This window comes from Dysidea avara, chromosome 12, assembly GCF_963678975.1.
Source record: "Dysidea avara chromosome 12, odDysAvar1.4, whole genome shotgun sequence".
Classification (NCBI taxonomy): Eukaryota; Metazoa; Porifera; class Demospongiae; order Dictyoceratida; family Dysideidae; genus Dysidea; species Dysidea avara.
Genome location: NC_089283.1, coordinates 9,642,900 through 9,662,791, shown reverse-complemented (window position 1 = coordinate 9,662,791; position 19,892 = coordinate 9,642,900). Strand labels below are relative to the sequence as shown.

The 19,892-nt window shown below is 37.9% G+C and overlaps 2 protein-coding genes across 2 annotated transcripts; both read left to right on the top strand.

Moving 5' to 3' along the window:
- The first annotated feature begins 5,132 nt into the window (after positions 1–5,132).
- Positions 5,133–6,423, top strand: LOC136239818 (uncharacterized). The gene is made up of 3 exons (XM_066030568.1): positions 5,133–5,379; positions 5,436–5,627; positions 5,768–6,423. Exons 1-3 carry the CDS (start codon positions 5,133–5,135, stop codon positions 6,421–6,423), a joined length of 1,095 nt encoding a protein of 364 aa, XP_065886640.1.
- A 1,997-nt stretch (positions 6,424–8,420) lies between these two features.
- Positions 8,421–9,347, top strand: LOC136239817 (GTPase IMAP family member 7-like). The gene has a single exon (XM_066030567.1). It carries the CDS (start codon positions 8,421–8,423, stop codon positions 9,345–9,347), a length of 927 nt encoding a protein of 308 aa, XP_065886639.1.
- Positions 9,348–19,892: the final 10,545 nt, after the last annotated feature.

Below are 19,892 nucleotides of genomic sequence, written 5' to 3'. Positions count from 1 at the left end.
GAGGGCACACACTTGTCGGAACCCCAAAAAGGCACATGCCACTGGTGAGTTTTTTTATTGTGGCGTAAAATAGTGGCAATTTACTGCTTTGTTTGGCCTCCAGCCTTGCAACTGTAGTCAGGTTGGCAGGCAGGCCGGCAGATGAAAATTTGAGTTTCAGGGATTTATAACCAGTTGTGTGCCCAGAAAGCCGGCTGTGGGTGCGCACCTGAAATTGTTTTCCAAAAAAACGCGCGTGTGTGTGTGTGTGTGTGTGTGTGTGTGTGTGTGTGTGTGTGTTTGTATCTATATTTGTTTGTCTTTCTGTAGCCCACATCCACATGAGCAAAACTTTGTAATCTAAAAGCAGTCTGTATATGAGAAATGAAAGCCATATAGCTCTTGTATATTAAGCTTCCAGGCAAGTAAGCTTTAGTTAAGGCGGTTAATTCATGCCGGTTTGAAATGTAGGTGAAGCGAATTGTTGAAGACCTCATGAACGCAATGGGTTATATGAGCATAAAACAACTGAAAATGGTGTATCTAGTCTTGTAGGTTGCCAAAACTAGCAAAATTCTTTGAGGTGGAAAGGGGCGTGTCCCGTACTTACGTGAATGGAAACATGGAGGGCAGCCTTGAGGCTTTCTTTTAATAATTTGTGTCAGAAAACACAATAGACAAGACTATAAAACAGTTGAGAAGATACTTTTTGCGTAATTTGTGGTTAAAGTGATTTGTTTGAATTACACTTCCTTAATAGTGGCATAGCAGCATAATTACCAAATTGCAAAATAATTCATTAAATTGTAAATGTAAATATACCAACAATAGCATAAAAACTAAATTATATACATGGCTGATTAATCACCTGTTTAGCTAGAAAAGAATCATACAGTACGGTAGCACTGTATTTTAGGGATCAAGGAGTTTTGGGTCTTTCTGGCCAAAAATATCACCACTTCAGAACACAATCCTGGTGCCTTGGCAGTATTGGTTGGGTATAACCAAGCCCAAAAGTGCATTCAGTATGATCCTAAATGCTTCCAATAGATTGTTATGAAATTTAAAAAAATCATAGAATGGAATTTTCTACTAACTGCCTGCCTGCATGATTCCTTTAGACAACTGTAACTCAGTAGTGGCTAAGGCAATGGGCTTGCTTTTTTCACTGTTCAACGTTGCTTCGTCCCAAGACATGTCTTGGCATACCGCAGTGCATACAGTGCATGCATCATGGACTTACCTTTGTCCTCCTTTGTGTCCCAATTCTTTCTGCTGACTGTCCAAGGTGTCGATTCGCAGTATCGCGGTGCATGGCTTCTCATTTATTCGTCCGTATTTTATGTGGTGACTGGATTGATTGCAGAGGCACTTGTGATACTGTTCTTCATGTGTAACACTGTGTAATGGGCTGAAAATAGGTGAAAGCGAAGCGTAATGGCCACTTCACTTTTGAGTCAGTAATTGATAGTTGGGGCACACAAATTGTCTGTAATTATCATGGTGACTGGATTGATTACAGAAGCGCTTCTCCTGTTTTTCATTAGTAGCACTGTGTAATGGGCTGAACATAGCTGAAAGTGAAGCATATTGACTACTTCAAATCATTGATAACTGGGGAGCACGTTCAAATGAAAACATTAACTCTGGTGCCATCCTTTTCTTTGATGCAGTATGCATGGGTTCTCACCAGTCATAATAATGTCACCAAAGTAAACAAACAAGTATAAGGAAAAATTAGGAATTTTAAGTTCAATTAGGGATCATAAAAAGTAGGGATCGCCTACACCTGCAGATATACTACTCAATATTTAATCCCTAATTCAGTCATATACTTGTTGAATGGAATCTATCCAGATACAAAATAGTACAGTAAAAATGTGGTGTACTGAAATTGTTTTCGTAAAAATGTGTGTGTGTGTGTGTGTGTGTGTGTGTGTGTGTGTGTGTGTGTGTGTGTGTGTGTGCATGTGCGTGTGTGTGCATGTGCGTGTGCGCGCATGTATGTGTGTGTGTACATATGCTCAGTCGATTTCAGGTTGCTCGTGAAATGTAATTGAACAATTCGCACTTATCATTCGCAGCATGATATACATACAGCTGGTGGCTAGAACAAACACATATACCTGCACTCATTCTTTCTTTCTACCATTACGGAGCACCCTCCCAGAAGAAAGTGTTAATTTACCAGACTTCGGTGGCGTAGCTAAGGTGGGTACTGGTAGGGCACAGGCCCAACCAATCAGTTCCAGTGCCCTACCAACTCAGGTCACCGTACGTAGCTAGCTACAGCTAAATTGTGCGATACGAGGTGCAATATGAAGCCTCCTACAGCTAGCTAGGTAACTAATAATAATTATTATGCAAACAAAACGTACTTACAGCTAGAGTCCTACTAGAGATGACAAATTTTAGCTGCAAAATGCCACCAAATTGAATCTCAGCATGTAATTTTCAAAAAATTTCCCTTGGGGGGGCATGCCCCCAGACCCTCCTAGCTGCAGTATGCTTTGCATGCTGGTTACTGCAGCTTGTACGCATACAATGGTGCCCAACCAATCCTTCTGGGCTAGCTACGCCACTGCCAGACTTTGACCACTTCAAAACACTTCTATAAATTCATCTATTCAAATGTTTATACATATACAAGACAAGTATGAATTCTGTATAAATAATAAATAAAACTCTTCAACTTGAATGGGGCATGTCTTTACATTGGCAAATGAAAATGAATATCAGCCTTGAGGCTTTGTTGCAGAAAAAACATGATAGACAAACTTTAAAAACTGTCGAGAAAGATATTCTGTATGGTGTTGTTTAATGCAGTTTGTTGACAAGTGCTTCCTTTGCAGCACATAGCAACATAATTGAAGGCATTTCATGGATTGCAAAATTCGAAATTACAATAATTATTATTAGTAGCATATATCACATACCAGATGAGTTAGCCAGCTGGTTTTTAGAAGTAGCACAATATCAACTTGTTGGTGATATATCTTTGTAAAATGGCCTACGTTTTTGGGTAGATTCTTATTAATCAGTACACTCTACAGGGTGTAACTCATAGAATGAGACCAAGTTTAGTAAACTTGAGTAATGAGAACCCAGCACACTTTTGAGGTTTGCATACTGAGGTAACTAATTTCTCCTATAGAAAATTGTATGGAGCACAGGTACATAAATGACAGTCAACTGTGAATAAAACTGTTGCTACAAAAAACATTACAACAAAAGTTTGGATGCCATTGTATAAAGAAATTCAATGTTTATGTGTATGGTTTGTTGGGAAAATTATGGATTCTAATGGGCACAATTTTGCATTATTTGTATATAGCACAAATACATGTATTTTCATAGGGCAAGAAACAATGGCTGTTGACAAGATAATCAGTGTAAAACTACAAAAAGACATGGAGTAGTTTTTAATGCATACCGTAGAGTCTGATTGTTAGGCGCACGCATATTAAGCGCATACCTGTGTCTGATACTTGTTCATGGTTGATAAGAGCATGTGAATGAAAATGAAGCTCCAACACAAGACGAAGCTATACAAGAGAAGAAATGTTCCATGTTTGCTAATGGTGTATGGCATGAAGTTTTAGCAAAACAGTCTTCTGTGGTGTTGTTGCACTGATAATCGGTATTGGGCGATATTGGCTACTAGCTGATTAATCAGTTTTGATTAAATCAAGTCAATATTAATCTCCACTGTACTGTGTGGTATAATGATGTGGGGGAGGCTAGACAGAAGTTATTTGGCATTTTAATTAAATGAGAGATGGTTTAGCAGTGACTACAAACAAGACATGCCCATAATAAACTGTCAGGTTTTAGGCCATGCCCAAGAGTAAACTGAGGTTTTGGGTTTCTCTGTAGTACCAGCCACTTGTCTCAACTGTATAGCAGTAGTAAAAATATAACCTGTTTACCATGAGTAACTTTTACTTGTGGTTTTCATCTAACTTTACATTTTAGCCCAGAATGAGCTGTATATCAATACTTATGTCACTAATATGAGTCATTTAATAATGAGTATTAGTGTTATTAGTGTATATCGAATCAGTTATTGGTATCGGCAAATTCTGTTGCTTAATATCGGTTATTGGAATAATCGGCTAATTTGGTTATCGGTGCATCACTGTTCTGTAGTATGCTCTACATGAAGGATTCAGTGCACAAAACTGTACTACAAACATTGGTACATGTGGTGATTGCCCTTCATACCAGAGTGAATCCATAATAATCACACTGAGGTTTATTTATTAGGCGCATGCGCTTAACAACTATAAGTTAATTACGATACTACTTTTTTGAGAACTTTATTAGGCGTATGCGCCTAACAACCAGACTCTACGGTACTTCAATAAGAATCAAGGTTAAAATCCAGTGCTGTGTAAAGTTTTCTCAAGTTGACAATTTCCAATAACGTTTTTGTTATGATTCCAGCCTTGTCAAAGTGTACAAAGGTAAGGAAGGGTTGTATGTAAAGTAGAAAGGTAGGGTTGGCAATGAAAAATTGACCCCCTTTAGATTCGGAGGTACAACCTGGGTCCCCAATGTTGGTCCCCCTAGACCAGCTGCAGCAACCATACTCGGTCCCCCTGGACTACTTACACCACCATAGTTGGGTTTGGTAGAGAGTAAATGGCTTCTCTTTGAGGTGCTCTACAAAATATGCTTGTTTGTAAGGTAAATTGCTATATATACTTCAATTTGGTGCTGCAGTAAAATATCAGCCCACTTAAACTCATGTGCAAGGTTGGGCAGACACTAGTTTTTGAACCTTATAAACCTAGTACATAACTATATGAAGGCTAACTGAACAGAATGTAATGATATTCATGTTTAGAAGACTTCAGCAAACAAAGTGCTTTGATGTTGCATGATTAGTGCTATAAGGAGTGCCCCCTATCAGCCAACTATGGTAGATCATTTTTCAGTGAGTGAAGTAGTACTAGTACTAGCTTACAAGTGGTGAATAATACATACTCTTAGTTTATAAATGACAAATGAAGGGTTAAATACAAGGGGCATAAGGAGTGTTTTCTCCTTACATTGAGAAAGTAGAATACTCTGTTGTAATGTTGTTTCTAATAAATTTAACAGGCATGCCAAACCAATTCTGTATTTAATATATGCTTCTTATAGGAAGGATGATTTTGATATCACTCTTGTGTCTACTAATTATCAGCAACTTTGCTTTAGCTGAAGTGGATCAATTCTCCACACTGTTCTCATCCAACATCACTGTCGGTACAAGTTGTCAAGATGCACTTCAGAAATTGTCATTGTTGGAAACAAGTGAGCCCCAACTAATGGCTGAGTATTGGGATTCATGGGGTAAACAAAACCATGGCATACTGAAAGGTCACACTGCATTTCTTGGCTACTACGATGAATGTATATACACCTGAAGAAAACTGCTATAGGTGATACTAGGTTCTGTTTATATGCAGTCAAAATGAATATCAGTATTTTGCACAACTATCAAGATGAAGTATGCCTGACTGACGATTGTTCCAATGGAAGAAATGTAACTAGTTCAGTTAATATAAAAATTGGAGTGTGTTACCCTGAGGCTTGTTCTCCTAATGAGTTTGGCATCGTATTATCAAAGATGGACATTACTAGCATTAACACAATTACCAGTAATCCATTTAGTAATAAGACAAGCACTGTTAATGTAAGGCTGACTGATGTTGATAATTCAGCTACATTTGTCCTCAAACAGATGTTGAATATGACACTGTTACTATAGTGATTATTGTTATGTGTGGAGTTCTCATAGGACTAGTGCTAGTAGGAACTGTAGCAGACATCATGTCATGGCTGTGCTTATCAGAGAAGGATGGTAATGTAGAAATTGTACAAGTATCTAGTGAAGACAACAACAAGAAATATAATGAACACCCACCTTCTTTACAGAAAGACATAGAATTACAACAGCTGTCACCAATGAAAAGTTTTCTTTTGGCATTTTCATTATGCAATACAGTTCCTATCCTGTTGTCAACTAAACAGTCACCATCTGCTGTTAAAGCAATTGGAGGTATCAGAATGTTTTGCAATTTTTCAATTGTAGCAATTCGTGTAATATCCTTTTTCCCAATCTACCAACCTTCACTGATTCAAAGTACCCCACAACCTTCCTCTTCAGCACTGATTTTATTGCCAGTGTTCCATGGTTCACTTACTGTGGATGCCTTTTTCCTGCTGAGTGCCACTTTGTCCACATATTTAACTCTGAAAGATATAAAGAGACATGGAAAGTTTAGATTTGCATATTTCTACCTCAACCGTTACTTTCGTCTATCAATTTTGTACTACTTCTATACTCTAGTTGCTTTGAAGTTATTTGTTCATTTGGGAGATGGCCCCGTGTGGTATCAACCAGACTACTATGCTTGCCAAAAGAACTGGTGGTATAATATATACTTTATCTAACCCATACTTTAACTAAAAGTGATGAGGTGTGTGAAGGAGTGGCATGGCATGTATCTGTTGATATGATGTTGTATATTATCTCTCCAATATTCATCTTGCTCTTATACCACGTTCCACGTATCGGACTGATCAGTGTAGTCCTTACTGTGACTGGAGCTACTGCATATGTTGGAATTGTTGCTGCAAGCTATGGGTTCAAAGCTGTGATTATTTTCTACCCAAACTTTGATGAACAGTTTAGCAAATTGTACACTCATCCTCTATTCAGGGCTAATCCGTATTTCGTTGGAATAATGTTGGGATACATTCTATATAAAAATCAAAATGAAAGACAGAATAGAGTCTTTTATGGAAAATGTTTTAGGACAATAAACTGGTGTATGACAATATGTTTATACTGTACTGTAGTGTATGGGGTATGTGGAGAGCTTAGCGGTGCTTACCACTTCAGTGATGTTGAGAATGCTTGTTATTTGATGTTTAGTGGATTGGGTTTGAGTATTGGCATCTCCGTTATTATCTACATCTGTAAATAGGAATCACAAAGTGCACATATACTTATAGCTCTTGTGTTGCGTATGTTCTTGGTTTGAGTTTAATCTACAAAGGCAAACAAATCTGCATAGAAACCAAAAAACATGTTATCATAAACCAAGGAAATACCAAAGAAAATACCCTAACCACAAACAACAGGCAGTGGTGATAATTCTTGGAAAAACCACAAAACATGACATAGCTGCCTTGTGAGTCACTGTGTATTCAGTCTGGCTGTTGTTACCAGCCAAGGGAAGTCCTGCTTAAGATCTGATATCACTCTCTGTTTAATCACAGAAATGCTAATTTATACACACGTGCACCACAGACACACACACAGACACACACACTTTGCCTGAAGCAACAAAACTAATTAAGTTCTATATCCTGAAGGCTTGACCTGTAAGCAATTGGAAATGGTAAACAATAGGAAACAGTAAATTACAAAGAGGGAAGTTGAAATTTAATGATATAAAAGCAGTGGAGAGATGGAAGGACATATATGGCATGGTAAAACTTGATGGCCATCTCTTCAAGTGACAGTAGCTAAAGTCCCGAATCAGTTATTCATCTCATTAGTAAGGCTACCGCAATGATGTATATAGCTCATTTAAACTTTAAGGCTGTAGGACCAGATGTCTTACAGACCTTCAGCACTTGTGCTGTAGCCTTAATATGCATATATATATTTAAGTTTAGCAACGCTTGTTTGAAAAGTTGGAGAATGATCTTCAACTTTACGACCTTTGTTGTGTCCTCACTGAGTTAAATTATTGTGTTACAGATCAAATTAATTTAGTTACACATGTAGAAGCATGGACAAAGTTTTAAATGTCCAATGAGCTTTGTCTCCATGAGACTGAAGTATATAAAGAACTACGAATATAATCACAAATTAAATGTCCAGTGTGATTCCATGTTGTCTGATAGATTCCTTCAAATATAATCTTTGTATCTCTTGCAGACTGCATACTTTACATCCACTTGTCTGTTTCTGCTATCCCCCACTGTTTCCTGTAGTAGCTAAATGATTCAAATTCAATTGTATATAAATTATGCTACACATGCATCAGTTCATGCTTCTTGTTATCATGTGCAACACAATACCTTTGCTGTAAATTTTCAAGGCATACACACACATGCAGCTATACAGTCTACTGCATAGTTGACACTTGGAATTATTGTTGTGATAGTACAGCTATCAGCAATGCATGCAAGTATTATGCCTAGTCTAAACACATAGAAGTTATCTAAGATTACCATACTTGTTCCAGAACCTGACATACTGGTCTGGCACAGTTATAAAGAATAATCAGCTGACCTTAAGTTATGTGTACTATTATTAGACTATTAGCTAATAGTATTATGTCATGCATCTATTAAAAAAAATTCCCTAAAATAAGAACTGGACATATAAAAATCACACAGAGAAGTGCCAAGTTATCAGAATGTAGTAAAGAACAATGGAAACTGAGAAACTCAATATTTTAATAATTGGAAGTACAGGAAATGGCAAAAGCACACTGGGGAACTTTATGCTCAATGCAGAGATGTTTCAATCTGGTCCAGGTATGATTGCAGTGACTGCAGAGGTAACAAAAGAAACTAGGACAATCCAGGGAGTTGATTTGACTGTAATAGACACTGTTGGCTTTTCTGATGATCTGGGTCCTTTGGAGAACCACTTAGAGCAAATCAGTCAAGCATTAGATGTCTGCACTGGTGGAATAAATGCTGTTGTATTTGCCATAAAGGCAAGTGAGCGATTTACTACTGCCATATCTGATGTCCTAACTGAAATGTATCAAACATCAGACCTTTGGGATCACTGCTTTGTTGTCTTTACCAATGCTAAAGGACTAGGAAACACTGATGCTGAACAAACTAGTAAAGTTCCAAAACAACTAACAGATGAAAGATGTCCAGAAAGTTTGAAGACCTTACTGGATAAAGTCCAGCAAAGGTATGTTGTGGTGGAATCAAAAGATGACATGGGAGACAACTACCATGCTACTAAAATGAGTCAAATATTCCAAATGGTTAATAATATTAAACAACATACACCAGGTCCATACACCAACAGATCTTTCCAACTCGCCTTTTCCAAATACAAAGATGCTAAAGAGAAAGAAAGGACAAAAGAGATACAGCAGCAAGAGCAACAAAGGCTACTTGAAGAACAGAAAAAGCAACTTGAGCAACAGCAAAAGCAGCTTGAAGAAGAGCGTCAGAGACGAGAAGAGGAACAAAAGAGGCAAGAAGAAGAGCTTCAGAGGAAGTTAGAAGGAGAGATTAGAAGAACTGCTGAACTTCAACGGCAAAGAGAAGAGGAAGAAAGAAGGAGAAGACGAAAGAGAAAAAGATCATCAAACAAATGTGTAATTTCATAAACTATAGCTACCACATGCACGGTACCTTACCCCTTAGCCAGTGTTTATACACTCTGTATACACTTAATAGTGACCATTGTCGCATTGTATAAATACAAGACAAATGAGTACTAGATGTTTCATGCAGCTATAACTATATAAAAGTATAAGAAGTGACTTCATCTTAACTACATATGTGTTGTGCGGTCTGTTACAGTGTGAAATCATAAACCAAGGAATTACCAAAGAAAATACACTAACCACAAACAAAAGGAAGTGACAAATCATTCAGTATGATACAGCTAATATTTTGTAATGAGTAATTTGCAATTACTTGAGCTGTTAGCTAAAAACAAAATTACATAATGTAGTCTTAAAACCTATCACTATAGCTATGCAGTGGTTTCCAAATTATTAACAACTGCATACTGTGCATATAGCTATACAGCAGGCAAGGTATATTATTTATTTCATCACTTTTGCAGCCCAAATTCCATGTATCATATAGGAGGCTTATATTAACCTTAGGTATCATGTTACAAGCAGCATGAATGCTGCTCTGACAGATTACCAGATCACACTGACGCAGTGTCACACTAAAAATGGTGTTCTATATTCCTGCATTGTAAGTGTCTTTGAGATTTGATACTGATTACATCTTCACTATGAATTGTATGCACAGTACTGATATACATATGTGTATTGTGTGAAGATAATAATTTATATGTGATATAGGTATGCGCACTATCCATGTACATAACTGTCTCTTGTCTTGACTATGTAGTGTGCACGTGGTTAATAAACATGTGATAATGACCTTCTTGCTTACCACAACAGTCGTGTCATTTCTTGGAAGTACCAATATAAGTACACAACTTTGTAACCACACCATCAGTGCACATGCAAATATAATTATGACTTTGAGTTCTTACATGATTAATTTCTGCTCATGATCAATTATACTAACTCAATAAGTATATACAAAAAATTAATAAATTAAAGATTCATGATCAGTTGGTACAATAGGATGTGGTTAGTAATTCTAAGAGTTGGATGTTTCTTGGAATAGTTCATTGTGTATCACAATTATAATAGCATCAACTGTGCAGACTTTTGGGACTATGACTACAGCTTTGTTAATGCTAAAGGATTGATGCTGAATTAGCTGTGAGTGTACCAAATTCACCTCCAGAAAGTTTGAAGGCTACTGAATAAGGTCCAGCAAAGGTATATTACGGTGGAATCAAAAGATGATATTCATCATGCTACTAAAACGAGTCAAAAATTTCAAATGGTATAATATCAAACAACATATACCAGGTACGTACACCAACAAAAAAAAAACATTTCAACTTGCCTTTTGCAAATACAAAGATGCTAAAGAGGACAAAAGAGATACAGTGACAGGAGCAACAAAGGGATACTTGATGAACAGTAAAAACAGCTCGAAGAAAAGCATCAGAGACAAGAAGAGGTACAAAAGAGGCAACAAGAACTTTAGAGGAAGTTAGAAGAAGAGAGGAGAAGATCAACTGCTGAAATTCAATGACAAAGAGAAGAGCAAGAAAGAAGAAGAGTACAAAAGAGAAAAAGATCAAAGGACTGTGTAATTTCATGAACTACCACATGCACGTTACCATACACTTACTTGTTAGCTATAGTGTTATAGACTTGATGTTGCATTGTATAAGCGCAAGACAAATAAGTACTGGATGTTTCATGCAGCTATATGCTGTGTGTTCACATCATATACAAGGTTGTCACAGTGTAAAATCATAAACCAAGGAATTACCAAAGAAAATACCCTAGCCACAAACAAAGGGAAGTGACAAATCATTCAGTACAATAGCATGCATATTGTTTGTGCAACTGCCTCAACTGTTTTATAATAGTTGACTATGTGATGTTGTTAATAAACATCTAATCCAAAACAGCCAAGCTGTAAAAAAAGTGTGCGGCCCTCAGAAAGGCTATGGTGAAAAAAGATGTGAAATCCAAGGTGGCGGCCAAGAAATGGCTGTGATGGTAGGTTAATGGTAAAAATTTTAATAACGACAATTCAGGTGAATTTTTGTGCCGCTTCACAAAATTTACCTAAATTGTCATTATTAAAATTTTTACCATTAACTTACCATCACAGCCATTTCTTGGCCGCCACCTTGGATTTCACATCTTTTTTCACCATAGCCTTTCTGAGGGCCGCACACTTTTTTTACAGCTTGGCTGTTTTGGATTAGATTTCATTTCTTTTTGTATTTGTATACCCCAAAGCCGGCCTATGGCCAGCTTTGGGACTTTTTTAACCTATGTTTTTTTCTTTACTACAGGAAGAAGAAAAGATGAAGTAGATGTACTTTAAATATTTTATCAGTAAATGTACAAATTATATATACTGTATAATACATATGTGACCGGATTTGCGAAAAGGGGTCTTCCACACACATCCAATTTGCCAACTTTGACAATTGATAACTTCAGATTGGAAAGAGCTATTGCCTTGACTTTTGGACAGTGGTGAGCACCACTATAGCTGAATACGTGGTGAAATTTTCAGGTTAATATGTTACTTGAACACTGAGTTATGGTCTCCAACGGTTACGGAATTGGATGTGTGTGGAAGACCCCTTTTCGCAAATCCGGTCACATAATATTATATTGATTACAGAAATCTCCATGGTGGTTTCTTTGTAACTGAACACTCTACAAGGTGACTTCTTCTAATTGCTCTCTCTACAGGGTGAATTGTTTGTAGCTGAACGATCTACAAGGTAACTTCTTCTAGCTGATCTCTCTACAGGGTGATGTGTTTGTAGCTGAATTCTGTACAGATGATTTGTTTGCAGCTGAGCTCTTTACAGAATGGTTTCTTTGTAGCTGAACTCTCTAAAAGGTAACTTCTTCTAACTGATCTTTCTACAGGGCAATTTGTTTGTGGCAGAATTTTATACAGGGTGATTTCTTTGCAGCTGAACTCTCTACATGGTGGTTTCTTTGTAGCTGAACTCTCTACAAGGTAATTTCTTCTAGCTGATCTCTCTACAGGGAGATTTGTTTGTAGCTGAACTATCTACAAGGTAACTTCTTATAGCTGATCTCTCTACAGGGTGATTTTTTCGTAGTTGAATTCTGTACAGGTGATTTGTTTGCAGCTGAGCTCTTTACAAAATGGTTTCTTTGTAGCTGAACTTTCTCCAAGGTAACTTCTTCTAACTGATCTTTCTACAGGGTGATTTGTTTGTAGCTGAACTATCTACAAGGTAATTTCTTCTAGCTGATCTCTCTACAGGGTGATTTGTTTGTAGCTGAATTCTGTACAAGTGATTTGTTTGCAGCTGAGCTCTTTACAGAATGGTTTCTTAGTAGCTGAACTCTCTACAGGGTGATTTGTTTGTAACTGAAATCCCTACAAGGTAACTTCTTCTAACTGATCTTTCTACAGGGCGATTTGTTTGTAGCTGAGTTCTCTACAGGGTGTTTGTTTGCAGCTGAATTCTCTACATGGTGGTTTCTTTATAGCTGAACTCTCTACAAGGTGACTTCTTCTAGCTGATCTCTCTACAGGGTGATTTGTTTGTAGCTGAACTCTCTACAGGTGATTTGTTTGTAGCTGAACTCTCTACAAGGCGATACTTCTAGGTGATCTCTCTACAGGATTCCTTGTTTCTAACTGAACTCTCAACAGGGTGATCTGTTCATAGCTGAAATTTGTACTGGGTGATTTGTTTGCAGCTGAACTCTCTAAATTCTGGTTTCTTTGTAGCTGAACTCTCTAGAACGTGACTTCTTCTAGCTGAACTCTCTACAGGGTGATTTGTTTCTAGCTGATCTCTCTACAGGGTGACTTGTTTCTAGCTGAACTCTCTACAGGTGATTTGTTTGTAGCTGAACTCTCTACATGGTGGTTTCGTTGTAGCTGAACTCTCTACAAGGTAACTTCTTCTAGCTGATCTTTTTACACTGCATATTTGTTTGTAGCTGAGTTCTCTACAGGGTGATTTGTTTGCAGCTGAACTCTCTACATGGGAGTTTCATTGTAGCTGAACTCTCTACAATGTGACTTCTTCTAGCTGAACTCTCTACAGGGTGACTTGTTTCTAGCTGAACTCTCTATAGGTGATTTGTTTGCATCTGAACTCTCTACATGGTGGTTTCTTTGTAGCTGAACTCTCTATAATGTAACTTCTTCTAGCCGATCTTTCTACAAGGTGATTGAGTTTTTTGCAGCTGAACTCTTTACATGGTGGTTGCTTTGTAGCTGAACTCTCTAAAAGGTGACTTCTTCTAGCTGAACTCTCTACAGGATGATTTGTTTGCAGCTGAACTCTCTACGTGGTAGTTTCTTTGTAGCTGAACTCTCTACAATGTGACTTCTTCTAGCTGAACTCTCTACAGGGTGACTTGTTTTTAGCTGATCTCTCTACAGTGTGACTTGTTTCTAGCTGAACTCTCTACAGGTGATTTGTTTGCAGCTGAACTCTCTACATGGTGGTTTCTTTGTAGTTGAACTCTCTACAAGGTAACTTCTTCTAGCTGATCTTTCTACAGGGTGATTTGTTTGTAGCTGAATTCTCTACAGGGTGATTTATTTGCAGCTTAACTCTCTACAAGGTGACTTCTTCTAGCTGAACTCTCAACAGAGTGATTGATTTTTTTTGCAGCTGAACTCTCTACATGGTGGTTTCTTTGTAACTGAACTCTCTACAGGGTGATTTGTTTGTAGCTGAACTCTCTACAGGGTGATTTGTTTGTAGCTGAATTCCCTATAAGGTAACTTCTTCTAGCTAATCTTTCTACAGGGCGATTTGTTTGTAGCTGAGTTCTCTACAGGGTGATTTGTTTGCAGCTGAACTCTACATGGTAGTTTCTTTGATGCTCTACAATGTGACTTCTTCTAGCTGAACTCTCTACAAGGTGACTTGTTTCTAGCTGATCTCTCTACAGGGTGACTTGTTTCTAGCTGAACTCTCTACAGGTGATTTGTTTGCAGCTGAACTCTCTACATGGTTTATTTCTTTGTAACTGAACTCCCTGCAAGGTGACTTCTTCTAGCTGATCTCTCTACAGGGAGATTTGTTTGTAGCTTAACTCTCTACAGGTGATTTGTTTGCAGCTGAACTCTCTACATGATGGTTTCTTTGTAGCTGAACTCTCTACAAGGTAATTTCTTCTAGCTGATCTCTCTACAGGCCGATTTGTTTGTAGCTGAACTCTCTACATGATGGTTTCTTTGTAACTGAACTCTCTACAAGGTGATTTCTTCTATAGCTGATCTTTCTACAGGGCGATTTGTTTGTAATTGAACTCTCTACATGATAGTTTCTTTGTAGCTGAACTCTCTACAAGGTGATTTCTTCTATAGCTGATCTTTCTACAGGGTGATTTGTTTGTACCTGAACTATCTACATGATGGCTTCTTTGTAGCTGAACTCTCTACAAGGTAACTTCTTCTAGCTGATCTCTCTACTGGACAATTTGTTTGTACCTGAACTCTCACATGATTGCTTCTTTGAAGCTAAACTCTCTACAAGGTGATTTCTTCTAGCTGATCTTTCTACAGGGTGATTTGTTTGTAGCAGAACTCTCTACAAGGAAACTTCTTCTAGCTGATCTCTCTACAGGGAGATTTGTTTGTAGCTGAACTCTCTATACATGATTTGTTTGTGGCTGAATTCTCTACATGATGGTTTCTTTGTAGCTGAACTCTCTACAAGGTAACTTCTTCTAGCTGATCTCTTTACAGGGTGAATTGTTTGTAGCTGAACGATCTACAAGGTAACTTCTTCTAACTGATCTCTCTACAGGGTGATTTGTCTGTAGCTGAACTCTCTACAAGGAAACCTCTTTTAACTGAGCTCTGTACAGGGTGAATTGTTTGTAGCTGAACCATCTACAACGTAACTTCTTCTAGCTGATCTCTCTACAGGGTGATTTGTTTGTAGCTGAATTCTGTATAGGTGATTTGTTTGCAGCTGAGCTCTTTACAGAATGGTTTCTTTGTAGCTGAACTCTCTACAAGGTAACTTCTTCTAGCTGATGTATCTACAGGGTCACTAGTTTGTAGCTGAATTCTCTACATGGTGGTTTCTTTGTAACTGAGCTATCTATAAGGTGACATCTTCTAGCTGATCTTTCAACAGGGTGATTTGTTTGTAACTGAACTCTCTACAAGAAAACTTCTTCTAACTGATGTCTGAACAAGGTGAATTGTTTGTAGCTGAACTCTCTACAGGGTGATTTGTTTGTAGCTGATCTCTATACAGGTTACTTATTTCTAACTGATCTCTTGAATTCTGTTCAGGGTGACTGCTCTATTAGGATGACTGCTCTATTAGAGTATCTCGATCTCGCACTTGCTACACCAAGTTGGATTTCGTGTTATAACTCCGTGGCTTTAAGTCTGATTTTTCTACACCATTGAAGAGCCTTTCTAAGATGATAACTCCATCTGTACAGCGATTTTCAAAGCATTACCCCAAGTGGTTTATCTGGTAGGCGTGGCAAGCATAATAATAATAATAAAAATTAGCTAATCTCGATTGCGTAATTGTTACACACTGTTGATTTTTTCGCTGTATCTTCCTGGTTTTTAGCTCGATTTCTTTCAAACCACAAAAGGTTTGAGGTTCAATAGTTAACCTATTCACCCACCGATTTTCAGCTTCTTCCCATACGCGGTTTACCTTGTAGGCGTGACAACATATTGGTGTTATTTTTCGTGCATAATTGCTCATAACTCTTTGCCTGTTTATGGTATTCCAGCCAAGGTTGGTACAGAGATGCACCTTTATACCCCCCTTCTGTGTGCCAAATTTCAAGGCAATCGGATAACGCGTTCGCGTTTTATAGCAGTTTTTGTAAGTGTGCGAAAAGAGGAAGAAAAATAAGAAGAAAAAAAAACGAAGAAACTAAGCCAATTTTTGAAGTCGCATATCTCAGGAATGCCTGAAGCGATTTCGCTCAAATTTGGAATGTGGAGTACTGAAGTTGGAGGGAATGTACACAGCAAAATTTGTCTTGTTTTATCAAGGCAGCACAGAGCTACGGAGGTGCGAAAATTGCGTTTTCTTTCTTCCTGTCAATATACTCACGGGGTTGCGCGCCGGCTTCTTGAGCCGCACGACACACTACCGTGTGTCTTGATATGACAATGACCTTGCTTACCACAACAATTAATTGTGTCATTTCTTGGAATACCAATAAGTACACAAGTTTAATGCTCTGGTTATTAATTAACCACACCATCTATATTAGAATTATGAAATGCTGCGGCATCTTGAGTTTGTGTTCCATGATTACTGCTCAACTACAACCTTCCTAACTATCAAAAGTACTCATTTACACATGGAGTGCTTATGACTCATACAGCTGCACGGTGTCAAGTAATGGAGTACTGACATTAGAGTGGGGTCAAAATTATTAATTCTTGCATGGAGTTATGCACTAGGTGCAAATATCCAGCACTAAGAGTTGCAATATAATTATGTGCAATGTATATATAGACTTAGTTACACAGCTACTTTACTGTTAACACTTGCTGGCTTTCTTGCTGATTTTGCTTCCTTACATGTAAAAGTGTAAAGGAAGTTAGCAAAAGTGCAATCTAGAAAAGAACATGCGCACAAGTAGTGCATATAATATTGCATGCTCTAAATAACCATGGGATGGGATATATATGGTCCTAATGCATGTTGCTGCTATATTGTAGACAGTGAGCATACTTATTATTATGTTGTTGCAAAACTGGCACTACTGGACAACAGGATGTAGTTGATAATTCTAAGAACTGGATGTTTTCTTGGAATAGTTCATTGCGTATCCAGTCTCCTAACTAAAATGTACCAAATATCAGACTAGGACAGTGAAGATGACAATCCCCTGTACCCGCCTTAGTTATAGTATTCCCCTTTACTAGCTAGTTATGTAGCTGTAGCATCAGCAGTCTTTTGTAGCTATTTATTATTTATATTTGAAATCTTATTTGATATCATTAACAAGGTATCACTTTAATATCAAAACCACTGCTTTATCATTGCCTTCACTAATGCTAAATGACTGGGGAACACAAGTGCTGAACAAGTGTACCAAATTCAAAGGAACCTTGCACACCCAAAATGTTGAAGAGTAATGGTACATTACTCACGAATAGTAATGGTACATTATGACATGGGAGACAACTCTAAAGTGAGTCAAATATTCCAAATGGTTAATAATATCAAACAACATACACCTGGTCCATACACCAACAGATCTTTTGAACCCACCTTTTTCCAAATACAAAGAAGCTAAAGAGAAAGAAAGGATGAAAGATGCGTGTATTTTGGGGCCAATTATAAGTCTAATATTACAAATGGTAAAGTAAATAGGCGCTTCGCGCGCTGCGCGCGCGAAGCGCCTATTTACTTTACCGTTTGGTCACTAGGACATTAGGCAATTGGAATTCGCAAATTCCAATTGCATAAGTTTCAATGCTCAAAGTTTAAGACTTTATAAACACTGCTGACCTGGTTTGTTAACACGTCGAGGCGTTAATTTCCTCTGTTCCTGACATGGCAAATAATTAAAATTTTAGCGTTCATTCAGTACGCACGTGATGTAGTGGTACCAGGCTCTGTCCAGAACTCAAGTCTACCCCCAAGGAGTGGTCAGCACACAGAGAAAACTGCTCAAACGGACTAAAGGTAAGTAGGATAAGTAGATACACACGTTGAGATTATATTGTTTTGAAAGGCTAGTGTGGTACCAGACTACTTTCTCTAAATAAAATGCACCAGTTGGCGTGGCTATGGTAGTCTTGCATAGACCAGACAGAATTTTTTCTTAGTGTGTGAGTGCGGAATAAGTGGCCAATCAGCACCCACCATAGAGCTGGTGAAACGTTACACAGAAATTCTATGGGAAGTGTACTAGATCACTTATTCCCCACCCACACACGAAAGAAGAAAGTCGGTCTGATCTTAGCTATATTATAGTGAGTGATGTTGAAATGGGCTCCTTCACCCCATTGGTATTCCCTACTTTTTGGGGGAATGGGAGGTGCGGCTAGTATTGCTTACAAGAGGTTAGCATTTCTGCCTGCTGCTTAGAAAGACCAGTAGTGTAGTGTCCTGGATTAGATGCTCCACCAGTTTTTCTTTACTGTAACCCTGCCAGTCCAGTTACTATCGCAGCACTTGACCTTGCAATGTGTGAGGGTCAGGTGCATGCTTCCATCACATGTACTTCAATTGCTGTTTCTTGTTTATTTACTTGTTATATTTCAAGAAAAAAATCGCACAAAAAAATAAATCCAGTAGTATTGGCTACCAGCTTTTTTAAAAATGTGGGTTGTGGAGTAGAAAGAGCAATAAATGCATTGTATACAAACTGGTTAAACCTCTACCTTATCCCATCACCATTGTATGGCATGCATATGGGTTTAAGTCTCCACAAAGGACTCGACTGTATCGTTATTAGAAGTAGACAGCGTGCCTATACTACCTACTGTCAAGGAGGTGTCACTCTAATGTATCCTGTATTGTACGATCTTCATCCTTTAAACAAGGGATTTTTGGCATAGGACAGTACAAACATCATTTCAGGTAGCACTTTTACATTCAATAATTGTAACGTGATCTTGGAAACCTACCTTTTTGGTTTATTTTCTGTTTAATAGCTTAAATGAGGTATTGGGTGCTTATCTATCTTGTGTTAAAATTTTAGTTTAATATCCTGAGACGTGGCTGGTTTACTGTCCGGTACATTACAAACTAGTGCATTAAGGTTTGTGAGTGATTAAGGGTGACAAGTAGTGTTTACCAATAATTCCATACATGGTCTGATATAATCACCGAAGCTCCTAGGAAAAAGAAGCTTTGGGTGGGAAACTTTACAGCACGAAAGTTTAATAGTTGCTTTTATCGAAACAAATTGTTGAAATTTTCATTTAAGTTTTTGCTGTATGTAGAAGTCAAGGGTTAAGGTACACTCTTGGTAAGAAATCCAACTTTTGTGGATCGTCAACCACCCTGAGATCATAAGGCAGGCAATGTACTAGAGCAGACGCCTTATTCCTTATACAGACACCTTATAAATTTGTTTTTCATGGCCAACATCAAAGGTGGGGGTATTACTACTAGGTATAGCCTAAATATTTCTTTTCAAGGTTAACCCTTAAATCTGCTTTTCGAAAATGCATGTTTACACAATATGGACTCGCATGGTGACACTAGGTGAGATAACTTAATTCTTACAGCCTACAAACACACATAGATTTAAAAAGTGTATCCACTGGGCTACTTGGAGGAGCACTGTGACTACAGTGGCTTACTTATTATGAAGTGATGAACATCGACAAGTCAAGTCTCCGTGTTTCATAATTCTTGCCACATGCTTACTTTTGATTGTGGGATTACTCACGTAAATCATATATTGCCTGATACAAAAATTCACGACAAGTCCTATGGAAGTCACTGCAAGGTGATAGGAGCAACTACCATCGAGTCATCGACCATTTTATAGAGGTATGTAATAAAAAGTTTGCATGTTCCCTACCAAAAAGTTATTTTCATGGCCTCACCATGTAACATT

Coding starts and splice junctions, on each gene's coding strand:
- LOC136239818 (XM_066030568.1), top strand. CDS start 5,133: ATGATTTTGATATCACTCTTGTGTCTACTAATTATCAGCAACTTTGCT. Junction 5,380..5,435: donor TCTTGGCTACTACGATGAAT/GTATATACACCT, acceptor GTTTATATGCAG/TCAAAATGAATATCAGTATT. Junction 5,628..5,767: donor TAGCATTAACACAATTACCA/GTAATCCATTTA, acceptor GAGTTCTCATAG/GACTAGTGCTAGTAGGAACT.
- LOC136239817 (XM_066030567.1), top strand. CDS start 8,421: ATGGAAACTGAGAAACTCAATATTTTAATAATTGGAAGTACAGGAAAT.